This window comes from Lathamus discolor, chromosome 6, assembly GCF_037157495.1.
Source record: "Lathamus discolor isolate bLatDis1 chromosome 6, bLatDis1.hap1, whole genome shotgun sequence".
Taxonomy (NCBI): domain Eukaryota; kingdom Metazoa; phylum Chordata; class Aves; order Psittaciformes; family Psittacidae; genus Lathamus; species Lathamus discolor.
This window is the reverse complement of record NC_088889.1, coordinates 75364568-75383311: the sequence shown is the minus strand read 5'-3', so window position 1 is coordinate 75383311 and position 18744 is coordinate 75364568. Positions and strand designations below refer to the sequence as shown.

Below are 18744 nucleotides of genomic sequence, written 5' to 3'. Positions count from 1 at the left end.
TGATACAAGGAGCTGCCCATTCTTGGATGGCTGCCTTAGATGTTAAGGATATGTTTTTCATGATTCCTCTTCTTGAACAGGACAACGTGTGGTTTGCATTTGCATGGAAAGGAACCCAATGTACTTTTAACCAACTTCTACAAGGATATAAATATTCTCCCACCATTGCTCACAATACTTTGGCTAAAGTTTTGGCAGAGATTCCTGTTCCACCTGATAACACAGTATAGCAGTACACTGATGATATCCTGATAGGGGGAGAGAACCAAGAAAGTGTAAAAGACACAATGGAAAACATTCTGGGAACATTACTCGAACTAGGCTTGGAAATTCCGGACTCAAAGTGTCAGAGACCTGCACAGAAGGTCAAATTCCTGGGCATCTGGTGGGTTAGAGGAGCTGCTTCCATTCCTCAGGACACCCTGGAAACCCTAGAACATGGACAGCCGCACCCAGCTCCTCTAATATCTGAGGACCAGCTGGAAGGCAAGGGGGGGGTATTTTCTGCCAAATCATCTTGCCTTTTAACACTAAAGCCTCACCCTAGACCGCTCACCCAAGGCTCTGTCCAACCTGGCCTTGAACATTGCAAAGGAGCATTTACCACTTCTTTGGGCAACCTGTGCCAGAGCCTCACCACCCTCACAGTAAAGAACTTCCTCCTTATATCTAACCTGAACTTCCCCTGTTTTAGTTTGAACGCGTTACCCATTGTCCTACCGCTACAGTCCCTGATGAAGAGTCCCTCTCTGGCATCCTTGTAGGCCCCCTTCAGATAATGGAAGGCTGCTATGAGATCATCATGCAGCTTCTTTTCTCCAGGCTGAATGAAGAGCTCCAAGTTTCTTAGCCTAATAAGGGAGGTGACATAGAATCACAGAATAGTTAGGGTTGGAAAGGACCTTTAAATCGTCAAGTTACAACCCCCCTGCCATGGGCAGGGACACCTCACACTAAACCATGACACCCAAGGCTCTGTCCAGCCTGGCCTGGAACACAACCTCACCTGTTTTTCTTTCCTCCAAACTGTAATTAGCTAATGGAGTGACACTAGCTGTATGTGGTGCTTGGAGGCTTCCAGGGCACATGGAGTTTTGCAAGGCTTGGGTGTTCTGTAACATTTCATGTAACAGGCGTTGCACATGTGTAACATGTAAAACATGCAGCTGCTTCCCAAAGAACCTCTTGTTCACAAGACTACCAATGACAGAGTCAAGTCATCGTCTGCGCTGAGATGAACGCCGCTGGCTGCAGTGAGAGGCCCCAGAAGCCCAGTTAATACTCAAAGATTGCCCCAGTGATACAAGTTTAGGAATGAGCCAGCAAGTTGGATTCACTTAGAATCAGTTTTATTGCCAGGTAAGAAATTCATATTAATATAGTGAATACATATGTTTACAAATAAACATTCTTAAAAAACAAACAAACATTTTATTGTAGGAAGTATTATTGGTATCATAAACTCTGTAGTTAACAAGTATTAACACAGGTTTACTTACAGAACATACAGTTACTAAAATATTTCCACATAAAATATGCTCAAGTTACACGAAATCTGTGTGAATTAGAGTGCAGCTGTAATGTGTATCTAAAGCATATGGATTAACAGCAACATTCCATAACGGGTCAAATTAAGTCAGCCAGTTGTGAAGGCAATAAAGATTAAAGGAATAAAAGTAAGATAGTGGAGAATCTGGGTTGTGTGCAAAGTATTTGTCCCGTGGGCTTCGTCCACTTCTGATAGTCTCAAAAGATGTGATGATACAATTTAGCAGCACGCTTATGGAGAGATGCCGGTGCTCTCAGGATGTAAATCAATCTCAGTATAGCTAAAAAACAATGGTCTCTCCATTTAACCACATTTCAGATTTAGCCCTTGCATCCTTGACCAAGAAGCACTGCCAGTCAGCTGAATACAGTAAGAAATGCCACTTCCAATTCTTACAACAGAACAGCTCTCACTCCTCCCTGCATACTCTTCCAAAACTATCTCCAGAAGAATTGACAGCTAGTGAGAATGCAACTGTAGTAAGATAGTTAGAATTTAGCCAAATGACTTTTTTCTGGTGGAAGGGCAGAAATTTAAATGAAAGACTGAGTTTGTTGCCTGTCATCAGGCTGTTGCAGCACCGTCATCCCATCCCAACTCTGTTTATCTCTTTGTGGATGTGCCGAAGCCTTTACAGGCCCAGGACTGTGAGTCTGCTACCAGTGCCCGATTCAAGAGTGGCTTTAATCACACAAACAAGGCATTCTGCTCATCAGAACCACAAACAAGACCACGAGCCCAATTGTTTGTTTAGTTTAAACCCAGATCTCTGACGTTTGAGACTAGTCCGTTAGCCTCTTCCATCAAATAGTCCACCAAGAGGGAACGCCACTATAGAAAGCCAAACGATAGAGACATTATACCATATAACATTTAGTTGAACTACAGAGAACTACCATGGCTAAAGCAAATACAAAACGAGAGACTAGGGGGAAAAAGTTTAAATTGGGAAAATTGAGGGGCTAACTAAATGGTCTTGCCTCTGCAACCACTGCATGGAGATATAGTCCAGTTTCCCTTCAGGACAAACAGAGCAGGCTGAGCAGGGCAGAACCCTTGTCATCCTTAGCAAAACATGAGGAAATAGCTTAAAGGAACAGGGGGGTCACTTTGAGAAACAAGACTGTCATTGAACAATAATAATACAGTAAAGGCACCACCCACGCTTAATTTCAGTCTGAAGCAGTTGAAGATAGGCAAAACATACAGGTGAAGAAAAAGTCCTGACAGTCTGCAAAGTGAGAATTGTTACCATCTGCCCGAAACCAGGAGGACTGCGAGGGAGTTTTCTGATGCCCTTATTCCCCCAGCAGCTTTCTGTGTCCTATGATATGTCTCTTCTTATTTTGGAGGTTCCCAAAAATTTCAAATCAAATGAAGTAAACTCAAAATCTTCTGCTGTTTGTTATCATCTGTCAGAATTCTTTGCCAGCCAGAAAGGTTCCATATGCTTTTAATCGTAACAGTCTTCATTAATTCCTTGTGAAAGAGTCTTTGTCCTTTATTGTATTTGTATTTTTTGCGTTTTCTATAGATTGGTATGAAAGTAGATGTTACAATAGTAGATGTTAGGGGCTGTACCAAGATGTTTACTCTTGGCTTTTCACAGGTCTAGTGATTATTAATAGGTTTTATACAAAATTCCTCTCTGAAACAATATAGTATATTATTCTCTCTTTCTTCCTCTGTCTCAAGGCAGGAACATAGTGTAAATATTTAAGCAGACATAAAGTTTCTATAGATTGTGCTACTTCTCATCATGGATTTTAGTTTCAAGTAAAAAAATTTAGTCACAAGGGTTTGTGTTCCATTGTGAAATATAAATGGAGTTTATAATTCAACCTTCAGTGTGTATTGCTGAATGGCATTAACCCACTCTTCGGCCTACAGTTGGTTGGATACCAAGAGTGTCCTGGTGGAATTTCCTTCCTTCTCTCTTCTTTTTTTTTTTTTTCTTTTGTATTATTATTTTATATTTTGAAATTTCTTTTTTGCCTTTCAGTTGAGTGTTTGTGTTGTATGTGTATTTGTGTGTATTTTTTAAAGGATTTCATTAAAAAAAATAAAGGAAAAGGAAACCAAACTCAAACAGTTACTTCTGTCTTGCTGTTAGTTATGAAGTATGGCTGTGGGCCCAAATAATGCTGGCTCCGGGTTGTCAGCGGATCGCTTAGCGTTGGGTCTCCCATACCATGCTTCCCTTTGTTTGCGTACACTTGCCGTCTGAGAGACTGGTCATTGGGATCCCAGGTCTTGTAGTGGGCGTTGTAACCTAGTGGGTGTGTGTGTATCTTTGCCATTCTGGATTTCTGCCCATTCTGTTTGGTTAGGCCACTGTCGATCGTGTAAGCTCTGTTTTCATCTAGGCGCACTGGATGGAGTGGCAGGCTCCCCTTGGCAGCCAGTTCTGCAAGGTGCCGGCGTTTGGTGTAGAAGTCATCGTTGACTTTGTCAGCTATTTGGATGTAAAGAGGGTAGAGGACAAAAAAAAATCAGTTGGACACAAGAAAAATGTTACAGTTTACAGTATGTCATGCAGTTATATCTGCAGACTAGATACACTCACAGGTCCACCAGCAGGAGCAATTCATGCCACCTCCCACTCCTTATTTTCTCTCTGTAGCATATTTTTGGATGCCGCTATGCTAGGCTTTTCATGTATTCAGACTAAAACCTGGTGCCCTCTAACAAATGACTGTGTCTGCCCTGTATCATTCAAGTTGTGCTGATATTTACAGTATGGGGACAGGTGTGTATGAGAGCACATCCCTTTAAATGCAAAATGGCATGTGGGTATTTAACCAAGCCAGTTGTAAGGTCCAGTGGTGTGTGAAGGATGGAATCTGTTCTTCTAAATGGTTGGAGGTTCACTAATGCTTTATGGGGCTGAAAATTCTCTGGGTTGCTGAAGGTGATGTATTGACCCCGTGATTTTACAGTCAATGAGAATTCTGAATTCCAGATTCTGACATAATTTTCTGAGGCCAATGTCACTAAGAAATACAGCAGTAGCCCTGCCAACAAATACTGCATTGCAGTTCTCAAATTACAAGTTTGCCCTCTGCAATTTCCTAGACAAGTGTCTTTCAGTGCATGTTTTTGCATGGTTGTTGTATTGCTAGCCTTGCTTAAAAAGCCATGCTCAGGACGCTAAAGGCATTCTACAGCACTCCAGCAACTCATGTCAGTTTTGAGACTAAGTATCAGGGGTTAAGGCAAGCTTAACTGAATTTTGTTTTTTGAAGATCTTGTCTTTTATGTAAAGCACGTTTATTTATCCCCTTCAAAACTCTAGATTTTTATTTAAGATGCTGCCAGATATGTAGATCAACTAACAGCGTGGTGTGTTAAACAGCAGTGGTGTGATTTGAATATATGATTGTGTCAGTCTGGATTTGACTTTTGCTGTACGCTGGCTAGACCCATCCATTTTCCTTGAAGCTATGCCATGTAAGGCTTCTCTGCAGAAGTCTCCTACATGTAGCTGTCTGTACAGCTCAGCTCCTCTTATCAGGATGAGTAGGTTTTTAATTCCCTGCACTATTTTTGCTTATTTTCCCTCTTTTTCTCTCTCCCCAGTATTTCTAGGAGGCTTTTGTTACACTCTGCAGTTTCTCCTCTCTAGTTCTGAACTGGGTCTTTATGCGGGGCGGTGAAATTCCCATGAGCACCATATTAATCTTCAAGCTCAGGTTTCGGGTCTGCATCCCTCTTGTCCTGGCCCCTCAGCAGGGAGGAATATTACTAAAAGCAGTTGCTGTTTATCATCTCATGACATTTTTTTTTTTTTTTGTATAATGACTTTGCAACTGGACTTTGCGCTTAAATCCTTAGTTTTGTCGTTAAAGAGGTGCTTCCTCTTTGATGAGCTGAAATTGCTCATTTGTGCTATAAAATTAGGCTTTGTGTGCTTTACTCATCTCCATCTCTTGGTTTTCTTTAAGCTATGAGTTCTTGCTTTCCTACAGCATACAGGTGTCTTCTGTTTTAAACAGATCCCAGAATGGAGACAATGGCTTATTCTCATTTCAGTGCAGGATGAGCAGTTCCAGTTGCTGCTAGACCTGCAATGTGTTACAAAGAGAACCTGCCAATTTCTGCTTTGTTTTTGGGATGAGTTGTTTAATTTAGAGATCTGTAATCTGAATACTCAGAGGTTGTACCTATTTCTCATTGGAAGAGCATTTTCAAGTTCTAAATGTGGCTTGTACTTTTAATTTGTTAGTATTCACTGAGTGCCACAAAGCAGTGTTATGCAAGTTGAATAAAACCAGGGGAGAAATACAGTCTGTATTTGTAATTTCTCATTTAATTTCTCGATAGTTGAGAGAAACAGTTTCAGAAAAGGCATTGTGATTATCCACACAAGTATTTATTTGTACAAGTTTTTACATCAAAGGCATTGCAAGTCAGCTGGTTGGGAGAGTGATCTTCTATGTCATGGCTTAGACCTTGTCTATCTAGGAGAAGTCACGCTAACTTATGTGATTTAAAGTCAGCGTAGTTAATTATGTCTAGCTCCTAATATAGATACATTTGTCTGGCTATTTCACATTTAAATTGGTTTAATTTGCATAGAAAAATTAAAAACTAAGCTAATCTCATGTAATGATAGAATAAAATTCTAAGTTTGTACTTTTAACTTCATCTTAGACAAGCTGCAACAATTTGTCTTACATTACCAAGATCTTTGATGATCAAGTAGAAGGCAAATAATGACTTCTGTGGTGATGCAGTTATGTAAATGATGTCCAAACCTGCAGATATTTGTATTGCCTGATTTTTTGTGCCATTTTTCTCTTTTGTATGGCCGAGTGAAAAGGCCACAACAAGCTCGAGCTACTTCCTTAGTTTCTTTTTTTTTCCTCACTTACACCTTTCCTCCTGCCAGCAGTGGTCCCAGGGCTCTGAATCTTGTCACACATCGGAAATGTTATTCAAATCTCCAAACACATCAAGATTGATGTCCTCACAGAGAGTATGTAGTAATATTGTTCCACATAAACAACACCCCCACTGTAAACACTAAGCAAGGAAGAAATGAGACTGACAGTGACTGTACCTATGGCACATCTGTGATTTTGCTCTTGGTTATACAATGTTAGATGTAAACTTTTCAAATGTATTTGTTTCTTATAGAAGATCACGTTCAAGGTCAGGTTGGATAGGCTTTGAGCAACCTGCTGTAGTGGAAGGTGTCCCTGCTGCCTGTGGCAGGATGCTCTTTAAGGTTCCTTCCAACCCAGACTGTTCTATGATTCTATGACCATACAAAAAGTTAAATGATTAATTCTGTGAATATGGTTTTATAAAAGTTACTTAAACTAGGTTAGCATATAGTCCCTTTCTAGGAACTTCTAGGGCTTGAAGAGGATTTACAGATCAAAGCCTGTTTTTTTCTCATCAGCAAAGTCAAGCAGAAAGCTGGCTGGTTGGTTGTGTTTCGTGTGGCATTGACAGTGTGGGAGAGCTACTGTCTGTGTTTGTCCTGATCAAATTATGGTTTGTAGGGCTTTGCCTAAGTATTTCTTATGTATGCCTAGGAGAATCATGCTACCGCTGAAAGCCAGTCTCCTTCTCTAATGTTTTAACCTCTTAAAAACCCAGTTTCCTTTCAGCATACAAGCTCCAGCTTACACATAGGCACATGTACCAGGTGGGGGAAGTACCATTGTAGCAAATAAGTAGCAAAAATGCATTGATACACCCAAATTGTTCAGTTTTTCAAAACGGCTTTTGGCAAGTCTTGAAATGTACTGACTAGATTATAGGTTTCCTCATACCAGCGTGCTATGCCCCAGTGTGGGTAACCTGATGATAGTTTCATGCAGAAACAGGGACTTTTCTTCTGATTTTCAAAGCAGAAAAGATTCAGTAGACTAAAATTGAGCATGGTTTTGTAACAGCTATTTTATCAAGAAAAGGATGTTTATGGTATCCTCATGCCAATTCTTTTAGAAATTAACTATGAATCTCAGAAAGTTTATTTTTCTTCTTAACCAGCCCCTATAAATAGTTTGTGGACTTCAAACATGTGAAGAGACAGTTTGAAGTTACAGGATGGATTTCTTATGTGACCTTGGGTACATGACTCAACTTCCCTCTGTCTTGGATTCACCAGCTGTAAAATGAGCTGTTAACACATTGGAGGAGGTAGTTAAGTGTTAGGAAGCTTAATTGCTATTTGTAGAGTAACTGACTTTTCAGATGAAAGGTGCTATAGAAGTGCTTTTTGCATTGGCTTCTGTATATAAATCAGTAAAATAGGATTTAAAGATATCACTGTCATGTTTGCAAAGGGAGTAAAGAATTAGAATTGCAAAATTGCCAAATGAACAATAGGAAAAGAAGGGCTTTAATTCTGAGTGTTCTTCTTTATATTCCCTCCCTCCAGTCTTGGCAGCTAATTATAAAAATGTTCTCAGTTTCAATATTTTTGTAAGGTTTTTACTCCTTTAAGGTAATGCATCCACAAATTTAGTTACTGTTGTAGCTGTTCAGCTGGAAAAAATGTTAAAGTATGATTTTTTTCCAACCTAAAGCCTGTGCCTGGGAGGGGGGAGAATCTGGGCTTTCCTTCCTGCTGTGCATGAAAGAATAACTGAAAAAATAAAGAAACAATATAAGGACCAAAAGAAGGACATCTCCTTCCCAGCTGAGCACCTTAACTAGTAAGTAAAAGAGATGCTTTATATTCCTTTGTCTTTCTAGACGAATAAATATTGAATTTTCTTCATTCTGAAGCACAAGTTCATTAGGGTGGGGACCATTCCAGCAGAAGCTGGGGTGTACCTTTCTGGGTAGGGAATATAGATTTGAAATCCCACACAGTTGGAGCTCATGTATAACCATGAGCTTATGTAAAAGGTGGTATGACTCCACTCCTCACTCTTACCTGAATCCACCAGTGCCTTAAAGGCTGTTTTCTTTTGATCTTGACTTGGCCAGTATCAGTGTCAAATACCTAGGTTCGGACTCTTGCTTTATTCCTTGAATTTTGATTTTGAAAGGAGATAGCTACCAAGCTGCTTGGGATAGAAAGGACTTTGGAATTCACAGAAAAACTGCAGTGACTTTAGGCTCATTTAGATGAGGTAGCCAGAAAGGACTCGGCTTTTGATAGTACAATTTGATTGAAGTTTCACCATTCTGGCTACATCTGTCACTAACAGAGACAAGCCTTGCTCTTGAGCTGATCGAGGACTGGCCATGACCAATCTTTGAATTTTCACATATTTTTTCCTAATCCACAGGTATAGAACAAAAGATTATAAACCAGGGAGTCTCTTCTAGGGTAAGTACCATGGATGAAAATATGTTTTCTTGAAAATCAGTGGCAAAATTTTTTGTGGTTATAATAGGGTCAGAATTTCTCAGTGCGTGCACTGGAGTATATGTTACCTGTGCTGAGAGTTGGCCCTCAAGCTGTGTAATAATCTGGTCCTTGAGTTAAGTAGTCTTCCAAGTGGCTGTGTAACCACTTCTGGCACAAAGTCATGTGAATGTGCTTCAGCACTGTGTACTGCTTTCTTTTTTTCTTGTAAAACGCTGCAGTTATAAGAATTTCTGTGTAGAAAGTACAGCTAACTAAGGAGGCCTTAGGTACTTCTGAAGCAGTAGTTTTTACTCTCTTCCTCATTGCTAATCCTCTTATCTTTGAAGGCCCATAAAATGACTGAATTCTTGCACTACTTATAGCTATGGGAAATGTATAGAACCCTGAAAGAAAATATGTCCTACAGCTTTTGTGAAAGGAGGCACCCAGGATTTGAAGAACTTTTAAAGTGAGAGAGAAGAATCCACAAAGGAGTGAGCCCTTATAAAAGCTCTGAAAACATTAAAAAAAAAAAAAAAGGAAAAAAAAGAAAAGAAAAAGAAAAGAAAAAAGAAAAGCAAAGCAAAGAAAAGAAAAGAAAAGAAAAAAGAAAAAAGCTTCAGTGAGAGCTTTCAGTCACAGTCAGAAGGTGCAAAAATACAGAGGGAATCCTATACCCCAGTAGACGTTTCACAGGATTGTTCATTATCTGAACATATTTTAAGAACTGCCTTGTGAAATCTTGAGCTTTATTCTAGCCACAGAGAGACTGTGTTTCAAATTTAGGGCTAGAAATGCAGAAAGCAAAACAACGGAAAGTACTGGGGGACAGGATAGCAATGAAATTACTAGTGACACACCAAGTAACAGCTAAATACACCAACTGCCTATTTGTAGGTGTGTTCTGTGTAACAGTAAAGCTATCCCTATGTAATATTTAACACTTCATAACAAGACTTTGCTTCAACAGCCATGACTTTGCTTCAACAGCCATGACTTTGCTGAGACAAGAGTTTAGTTCCCTGAAGCTACGGGAGCCCTGCACTTCTTTCTCCAAGTGATGAAAGTGAAAACTCCAGGGAAGACAAAAAGGTAATGAAACTTGGCTCAAAGACACAATGAGAACTTTGCCCAAGGAGATACTAGGTTGCTGCCTTTGGCGGTGGTGGTGTTGATCCCATCTGAATGTGTGATTGCTTATTCATTTGCTTTTCTAAGCTGGCATCTAAGACAGTATGTTCAAAGGCTTCCAAGATATAAGGCAACTCTATGTGAGATTTTTTTTTTGCAGGAATTTATCTGAATATCAGAGAAATATAATTTCTAAACTAGCACAAGTTTTTTCTTGAGTGAGGGGGAAAAAACTAACAAGGACCTAACTAGTTGCCTTTCTTCCTTGAAAAATTCTAATACCAGTTTGCCTTTATTTAAGATATTCTAAAAAAGGAAGATGCCATCTTATTTCTGTGAATTCTTTCTCATTATTTTTATTCCCTATCCTGATAGAAGTAAAGAAAAATACATAATGTATAGAACTACACATAAATTATTTTCGTAACTCTGGTGGAACCTACTTTTTATGACTGTGTGTTATTCCTCTCCTGGGCACCTTTATCACTTTGTACATTTAACCATTTCTTATAGTGATCTGGAGAGAGACCAGGCATGAAAAGGCACACCATATCAACCTTTTCTTCCGCAGATGTTATTTGGAAGGAGCTTGTCCACCTCCAGAAACAACACTGAATTTGTTTTCCCAGTGAAATAAAATTCTACTTTCGTATCAGACACGATGAAACATAAATATGTAGGCCCAAACATTTCTTCTTTTCTATTGATTACTTTCTTGACAGTTTCTGAAAGGCTGAAGAGGCCAGAATATTTCTGGGTTTTGAAATGCATTAGAAATGGTTTAGAATAGGAATGTAATTAGACTTGGTAAGTAGAGCCTTCAGTCTCAGCAGTGTTCTCTTTATCCACTACAGGCAGTGAAGGCTGCTGCTTGTCTGGGAACACTGAGAAAGAATTTGCCTAACTCTTCAGGCATCAGACATCATAGCTGGTATCTCATGTTCAGGGCTATAGTTCCCTGGATCACAAGAGCAGCCACATGTCGTGTGAGCAGAAACGCCCTCTTCTGACAGCATGCCAAATAAGCCCAGCACTGCAAAGTCTGGGTTTTCTTTTTCTTTTTAAAAACATTTATTTACTATGTAAATTTAGACAGGCTTCTCCTTGGACATGAAAACTAGCTTTTCCTGTTTGCTTTTGTATACTTGACTGCCTTGATTTAAATAGTATTAAATTGCAGTATTTATGATTCAATTTTATGAAGTGCTGCAGTGATATGATGATTTGGTTTTGGTTAAAATACTCCAGACACACACACATTGTACCTAATGTAGAGACCAATGACATGCAGCATACTTGTATCTAAGCAGTGAAATTAAAGCAGAGCTTTTCCAAACCTCAGAGCTTTTCCAGAATCAATAGGTTCTGTCAGTCTGGAAGCAAGTGGTAGCTACATCGTGTTAAATTAGCAGTCAAGTTGTAAATGTTTTCAGGAGACCTGAAATCTGTTGCATGCAGGCAGACAAAGATTGCGCTACTTTGCTATATCCTCACGTGATTGAACATTTTAAATTCAAGCATCAAAATGTTAAGCAGCTGGTTCAGTATTGTGCAAAGAATGATAAGTTTGAGAAGGATATTAGATTGCCAGTTCTGTTCATGAACCAATGGATGAAATTGTAAAAGAAATCTAAGAGAATTACTCATTCGAATCTCTGACTTCTTTGCAAATGCAGCCAGTGGCTGTCCTGTAAGTAACTGTAAATCTGTTTTTTCATTATTTTCTTCCTAAAGGCCTCATAAGCTCATGTCCTTCCATGGCATCTACAATGGCAAATAAATACAGAAAGTTCTACTGTGAAATGTTTATTTAATTTTATCTCATTTAGGCATATTTATCACTTTGAGTTTTACTGGAAACCTTATATATGGTAAGAAAACTTGCCTTTTGAAATAGAAACTGTCTAAGAGTCATGCTGTCATGCTTAATTTCTGAAGAAAGCATGTCTGCAGCATAAACTGATTATAGAAAATGAGGGTTTGGCTTGCTTTCTAAAAATACTGTCTGAAGCCAAAGAGGTTACACTTAGGAGATTTACTTAAAAGGCTTCTTCTGCTTCTTCCTTCACTGAGCTTGCTTGCTTTTTCACTGACGGTTTTTAACGCTTCTCAAGAAGACAAATCAGATTGTGTGAAAAGTTTGCAGCAATGCTTTCATACTTCAACAATACTATGAAACTGTTTGCAACCTTTTTGGGTGGTGAGGACCTTCAGCTTGTTTAAAGCATCTGAAAATGCATGTTTGTTTTTCCTGAAGGTGTCAAAATGGAGACTGAAAAAGCTGTTATGCTCCTGCCCACATTTATGTGTAATAACTGTTCTTAGCATGAACTTAATTTAATTTTTTTCACACATTGCTGTTGGCATTCTGTGTGCTGATTTTCATTTTAAGTTTTTATACTTCTTAAATGTTTTTGTTTCTTCTAGTGTACTGCTGGTTATAACTCTTAAACATGTGTTTGAATCAGCTACAAATGCTCCTAGTTGTGATGTAGAAAGCTGTGTGAGAACACAGAAAAGCGAGTTCAGGGCTCTGAATACATAATTTAGATGTGGGTTTAGTGCTGTGTCCTGGGTTGAGCAGCAGCAGCCAGTTTTCTCCTTCTTAGGAGCTAGTACAGTGCTGTGTTTTGATCTTTTGGCCTGGGAACAGTGCTGATAACGTGGATGTTTTCAGTTGCTGCTCGAATGTTTGGTCTGGCCAAGGACTTTCTGAGCCTCATGCTCTGCCAGGGAGGAGGGGAGGCTGGGAGGAAGCAGAGACAGGACACCTGACCCAAGCTAGCCAAAGAGGTATTCCATACCACAGCACGTCATGCCCAGGATGTAACGGGGAGTGACCCGGAAGGGTTGGGACTGCAGGGTTGGATGAGGTATCAGTCGGTGCTCGGCTGGGGGGAGTGGGGTGAGTTATTGGTCAGCTGGTGTTGAGGTGTTGTATTCTTTCCTCTTGTTATTTCCTTTATCATTATTATTATTGGTGGTAGCAGTAGTGATTTGTGTTATACCTTAGTTACTAAACTGTTCTTATCTCAACCCGTGGGAGTTGCATTCTTTTCGATTCTCCTCTCCGTCCCTCCAGGAGCAGGGGGAGGGCAAGAAGTGGGGAGAGTGAGTGGACGAGGTTTGTGGTTGGGTTTAAACCACGACATGCTGGAATAAACTTGCATTTTTCTGTCTCTCAACTGGCATCATACCAGATTTGCACCATTACTTCCGAATACAGAATGAGGCCTAAAGGCTTTTCAAATTGTGTTGGTTAAATGAAAATAGCCTCAGTGATGTAATAACTATTTTTTGTAGGACCTGCTTTTATTTGATCTGTTTCTTTACTGCTATAATTTTAATGAATTTTTAGCAATTGTTCTATATTGAAGTTGATTTTTTTAAAATTGGCCATGGCATGAGGTTTTTTTTCTATTAGAAGGTTATCTTTTTCTCTTCTTTTTGCCAGAAGGAATCCTTTTTAAGAGAGAGTTATTAAGGAATTCATTCCATAGCTGTACCTGCACACATTCAGTTGTAGTTATTTTTTTCTTATCCTTTCGTTCCCTTCCCTTCCCTTCCTGTCTCCTCTTAGACTACGTGACGTTTGTATTATTAAAGTCTTCTGCCTAATTGTCAGAGTTTTCCAAACCAGAGATATGTGTGAGACTGAAAAGAAATAGTGCTCCCTGGCAATTGCCTAATTTACGTTGTCAGAACAGAATCAGTTTCATAAGGTTTTCTTACAGATTGGGCAAACCCAAAGACCAAGCAGAACTAATGCCTGTTCTCAACAGAACCCTCTGAGTAGCCTTCACATAAAACTGAAGCTTTTGTGACTTCTGGCAGACAGTCAACAAGAATCAGTAATGAAGCTGACTTCAATGAATATTTAATACTGCACACACAGACTTGAGCCGTGCTCAGCTTCCACCTCTACCCTTCTCCCCAAGCACTGCAATCCTAAACCTAACTTGGGAAGTGAGAACCAGCCCTGTGGAGCTGCACATCTTCCTCCTTCCTGGGGCAGGTTGCTTGCAAGCGAAGGTGAACTTTTCTCAGGAGCACCTTCCATAGCCCAGAAAGCTTTGCAGACTTTCCCACTATAAAAATTACCTGTTGTATTTGGTATTACCACTAGGATGGGACAGACTGGTATTTTCTTTGTGGTGTTTTTTTGACGCTGTAGTATCATAACTGCTAGATATCAAATTCTCCCTCCCTACTCCCCAGTTTCTCTTTCATTTCTTTGTATTTTCAAAGGGGAAAGACTTTAGGGAAAATTAGGTGTGGGCATTACAAATCATGTTACTACTCTTCCTCCATGCCTCAAGCCCTTAGTTATTATAGTATGCATGTGTAGGTGTAAAGCAATGATCTTTGTGGCATTTATCTGTGTAATTTCTCTCTTAAACACATTTACTGTCTTTAGAACATCCTTTGCAGAACCAAAATAGCAGGCAGATAGCTGCTGCTATTTATACTGTATTGTTAATAACGGATTAATTCCTATCAGTTGTCTTACTAGTCTTCATTGATATTCATGGGTGATTCTAAAGAGCATCACACTACTGCTGGTGACATATCCATGCACAAAGCTGAAGAATATGGAAGCTTCTGAGGTTTTTAATTAGGTTAGAACCAAAAATCCGTATTATTTCTTGAGTAAACTTGCTTTGCAACAAAGTAATCCTTGTAACTGCTTTAAATTACCCAACCTTAATGTTCATGTCACAAACATTGTAAATGCAACAGACTTGATGGGATAGTTTAAAGCTCTGTTGTCCACATTGAGGCAGATTCTGATCTACTTGGGGAGATAATACTTGCATACAAAAATAAGTCCAGTGTGAACCAGTAGTACTATGGGAAATAAAGTAGGAGTATAGGAATTAAAGTCTGTTTCTCACTGAGTATGCTTCCCAAACACCAGACTCCTAAATTTATTCCTTAATTAAGCTTTTAATGTAGTGGGATTTCAGAATTATACTGTCTGACTTCATTCCACTATTCTTTGGTCAGTTCTTGGGAAAATTTAAATCAAAGCTCTTCCTTAAAAAGCTACTTTTCATTTTTACCTTTGGAGTTTTAAAAACTGAAACTCTTGGCTCAGTCATTGTAAGCTGATTTATGTTTGAGTATTGTCAGCCTGAAAGACTACTCAATAAATACAAATTGTCCATGAAAGCCTTTAGTTAGAGAAACTTTTAATTAAAGAAAATTTTCTCCAAGACTTTTTTCCCCAGAATTCATTCAAAGTTGAAACTTCAAAATCATTTAGAACTTCACTTCCATGTGCTGAGTTTAGAACTCTCATTTGGCACTGCTAAGAACCATTTGCAGGGTATCACACGTTGAGCACCTGTATGAAACTCTACTTGCAAAAATATTGCCATAAATGCCTTGCACAGCTAATAGTCCAGGAGGAAAGCATGAGTGGAGCATGTTCAGAACCACCTGTGTGATTGATAGGTGGGCTCCACAGCTGGCAATGTAAAAGTCATGCTTCAGATTAAATCTTGACTTTAGCTAGAATCCCACTCTGCTGCTATTTAACTGCAAGTTATTGTGAAACAATTCTTTACATATGCTTATGATTAACCTCTACTCTTAAGTAATGATAAGAAAAAATGTGCATTGCAGAATGAGAAGTTTATATGTAGATAGGTGTTTATAGTGCAAAATAAACCACTGACAAGTGGGGTTTGCTTGTGAGTCCTTCTTGGCTTTTCTCCTGGTCTGAAGAAAAAGGTTGTTTAAAAATGTTTGCAAGTGAAAATGTCTGATCTGATTAGACTTTGTCTTTGCATAAGCTGCACTTTGTTTTTCATCGGTTCACTTTCATTTAGTGTCATTGCCTAACAGTAAAGTTTCACTCAGGTATTCACATCACTTAATGTGTAAAAAATTCTCATGCATAATTCATTAATATTTCATAGAAATAGGTTTGAATAACCTGTGCTTGGTTTAGATTTATTAGTTTCCTTCCTGTGGCCATCAATGATCTCAGCAAACGGAAATAAAGCTGGTTACTGAAGCTTGTGACCTCTGAAGACTGCAGTCTTCAAAGAAAAAAGTCAGTCAAAAGACAGTACAAAGCCGCTAAAGGAGCAGTGTTCTCTAGCAGTCAGCTGGACTCACATTGCTGCTGTTGTAGATCTGCCTGTTGTGTGTTATATAAGGGAGAAAATTATTTTTTGTTTCATTTTGATTCATTATAATAAGGATTTTTAAAACCAACTGGTTTCCAGAGAACCAACCTAGTTTTTAGTGGAAAGATTTGAGTTCTCTGTGATGTATAACTGATGGATTGTGAAGTGGCGTTTATAATCTGACCTTCACTGGTGAGGGTTTCATTTTCACATGAAAAGCTGGTAGTAAGATAAAATGGCTGTTTCTCCATTGTAGGAGATCTACTGTAGAGAACATGGGTGGAAAAAATATCAATTTCAAGAACAACACTTAAGGATGCATAGATTTAAATTTGCTATTTTGGCAGGAAAAATAGGTTAAGAATTTAATAGTTCCTTATAAATAGTCTTCATCATAAGACCATTTAGTGGACGAAATTCAGAAAAAAACAAATTCCTTAGGTGTGATTCCAACCCAGAAACTGAAAAATCCTGAGAATATGCCTCAACTAAATGCACCTAAAGGTGATATTTCCTTTCTTTCACAAGTTCAGTGTGCTGCTAAAGTCTTAAAAATGAGACACGTAGATGGAAATCTTTGAGAGCATCTTATTCTGGTGTTAAAACTGCTTCTTGTAAAAGAAGGACTATTTGCAGTTTCCTTCCAGTAGCATAGATATTGTTTCTGCTAAGACCCATGTATCCCAAAATTGTTACCCTCTCCCAGCTCCATGTATTTGCAAAAGGATGGTATGGGCAAAAGCTGCTTGGATGTCTGATTGCTTACAGCAGAATTCCCCAGCCTTAGAAAGAATATCACCGAAATTATTGAATTAATTTAATTTGATTTTTAAACTATTTGATTTTATGTGAAAAAGTCTTTTCTTTCGAAAGGTTGTAAAAGAATGTTAGCGATGCAGATGATCTTGCTCAAGATAGTAAGCCTTTCCACAAAACAACATATTCATAATTAAAATATGGTTACCACACTAGAAGAAGAAATGAGTGTGCTGGATGATAAAATAGGAAAAAATATTTTGATCAAGTCTCTCCAAGCAGGTTTTTATTTACCTATGACAGAGTGCCTGCGGGTATCAGAAGCCAGTATGGTAAATAACAGAGAAAGCAATTAAATGATTTGGGGAAGCAAGAAAAGCTCTTGGAAGTCTGCATGCACTGGGCAGGATATGGAGTAGGGATGGGGGTTCTCAGCAGAGAGGAAGGTAGAACCAGTGGCACTGGCATTGCATCGGGCTGGGCAATGGAAAGGCTGGGGGAACAGTGCCAGCAGTGGGGTGATGAGATGGAGCTGGCTCTTCCTTGGCTTTTATCCTGTGCCTGAAGGAGAAGCAAGGATTAAAGTATGAAAGACTTCCTTAACAAATGAATGCTCAAAATCTGGCCGAAGTCAATTACAATTTTAAACAGATACCAAGCTTTCATGTTATACTTCCTTGAGGTCCATAGTTCCATTGTTGAATCGGGCAGATTGCCCAGACTATTATTACCCATGTAATGGAACATACCTCTAGATATATGAAATCTTTAACTGAATCACTCTCTGGATATGACAAATGATGCATTAATCTGTACTTCCCTGTTTGCATGGTGTTAAATACAGGGAGCTACTCCCATGTCCCAGATTTTTTAAATCCATTTTTGTGCAAGTGCTTATGGAAGTAGTAGCTGAAAATTTCTTTACTTTTTGAAATGAAAGCGCAATTCCTTTTTAAGCATTATAAAGAAACATGGATATTTACCTGTCACTGTAACAATGGGGCTGGTTTAGGGAAGTAAAGTACCACAATCATAGTATGTCTAGTAATCCTGCAGTTTTTCTTCCAGCTGTGGACTATTTCAACCCCTGTGAATGGAAGGGCAGGCCTTTTTCCCTGTTGGGTGTTTCCATTTTTCTAACTACGGTATTTCTTTCCAGCTCAGAGAGCAATAGGGAACTGTACAGAATCTCCTCTTCTGGTGAGATAGGTATCAGATTCTTATGGGGCAGTTGTGAAGTCACTTCTATTCTCATGAGACCGATCTTGTATCAGCACTTATTTCTATGAAAATGAAGATCTGAAGCTTAAGAGAAGGCACTACCAGATTTCACATCAGACAGGAGGATGATTCAAAATGTTAACCTTATGGTGATCTTCCCCTTTGTATCCTTCTGTGTATGTAGATGTGAAGGACAAATCAGACTGTTTTCTCACATGCTTCACCTTTTGGAGTGAGATGTTGCCTTGTGGTCCTTGTGGCCACAATATTTTCTACATAGAAACAGTAACCTGAAGAGGAGGTATTTATTCTTTGAATGTCAGATTTGCAGAATCTTTGGAGTTCTGCAGCTGCAAGCAGAGCTGGAGCATTGTCTAACATTTCCTTTGAGATCAAAGAACTGTGAAGCTTCAAGTAATGCTAGGAGCTGTAGTCTCACCTATGTGATGGTGAGTCTGCTGCCAATTATATCCTCCTTCTAGCTTCACTATATCCAGTCAATTAGATCTGATTTTATCCCACAGGAGACTACCAGTATTACTGATGGCTTTCTGGGTCTTAGTTTCAGCAGAGATACCTCTTCATAAGTCCTGCCCAGCCAGTTCCCTAAGGGTCTGTGTGTGAAGGGAGAGAGG

At 39.1% G+C, this 18744-nt stretch overlaps 1 protein-coding gene and 1 long non-coding RNA gene across 4 annotated transcripts in view; one reads left to right on the top strand and one right to left on the bottom strand.

The window, feature by feature from the left end:
* The window catches only part of LOC136017731 (uncharacterized), a 75637-nt gene extending 63874 nt beyond the window's left edge, over nucleotides 1–11763 (top strand). The window contains exons 1-4 of one of the 3 annotated variants that reach the window (XR_010614061.1): nucleotides 8117–8220; nucleotides 8803–8843; nucleotides 9855–9956; nucleotides 10509–11763. This is a non-coding gene — a long non-coding RNA (uncharacterized LOC136017731). Of the gene's footprint in view, nucleotides 1–8116; nucleotides 8221–8802; nucleotides 8844–9834; nucleotides 9957–10508 lie in introns of those variants that run through there. The other 2 variants (XR_010614059.1, XR_010614060.1) reach the window with 2 other exon arrangements.
* Nucleotides 3634–18744, bottom strand: part of SHISA9 (shisa family member 9) — a 180133-nt gene continuing 165022 nt past the window's right edge. The window contains exon 4 of the mRNA XM_065686267.1: nucleotides 3634–4004. Within this exon, the coding sequence (XP_065542339.1) occupies nucleotides 3634–4004 (371 nt within the window). The remainder of the gene's footprint in view (nucleotides 4005–18744) is intronic.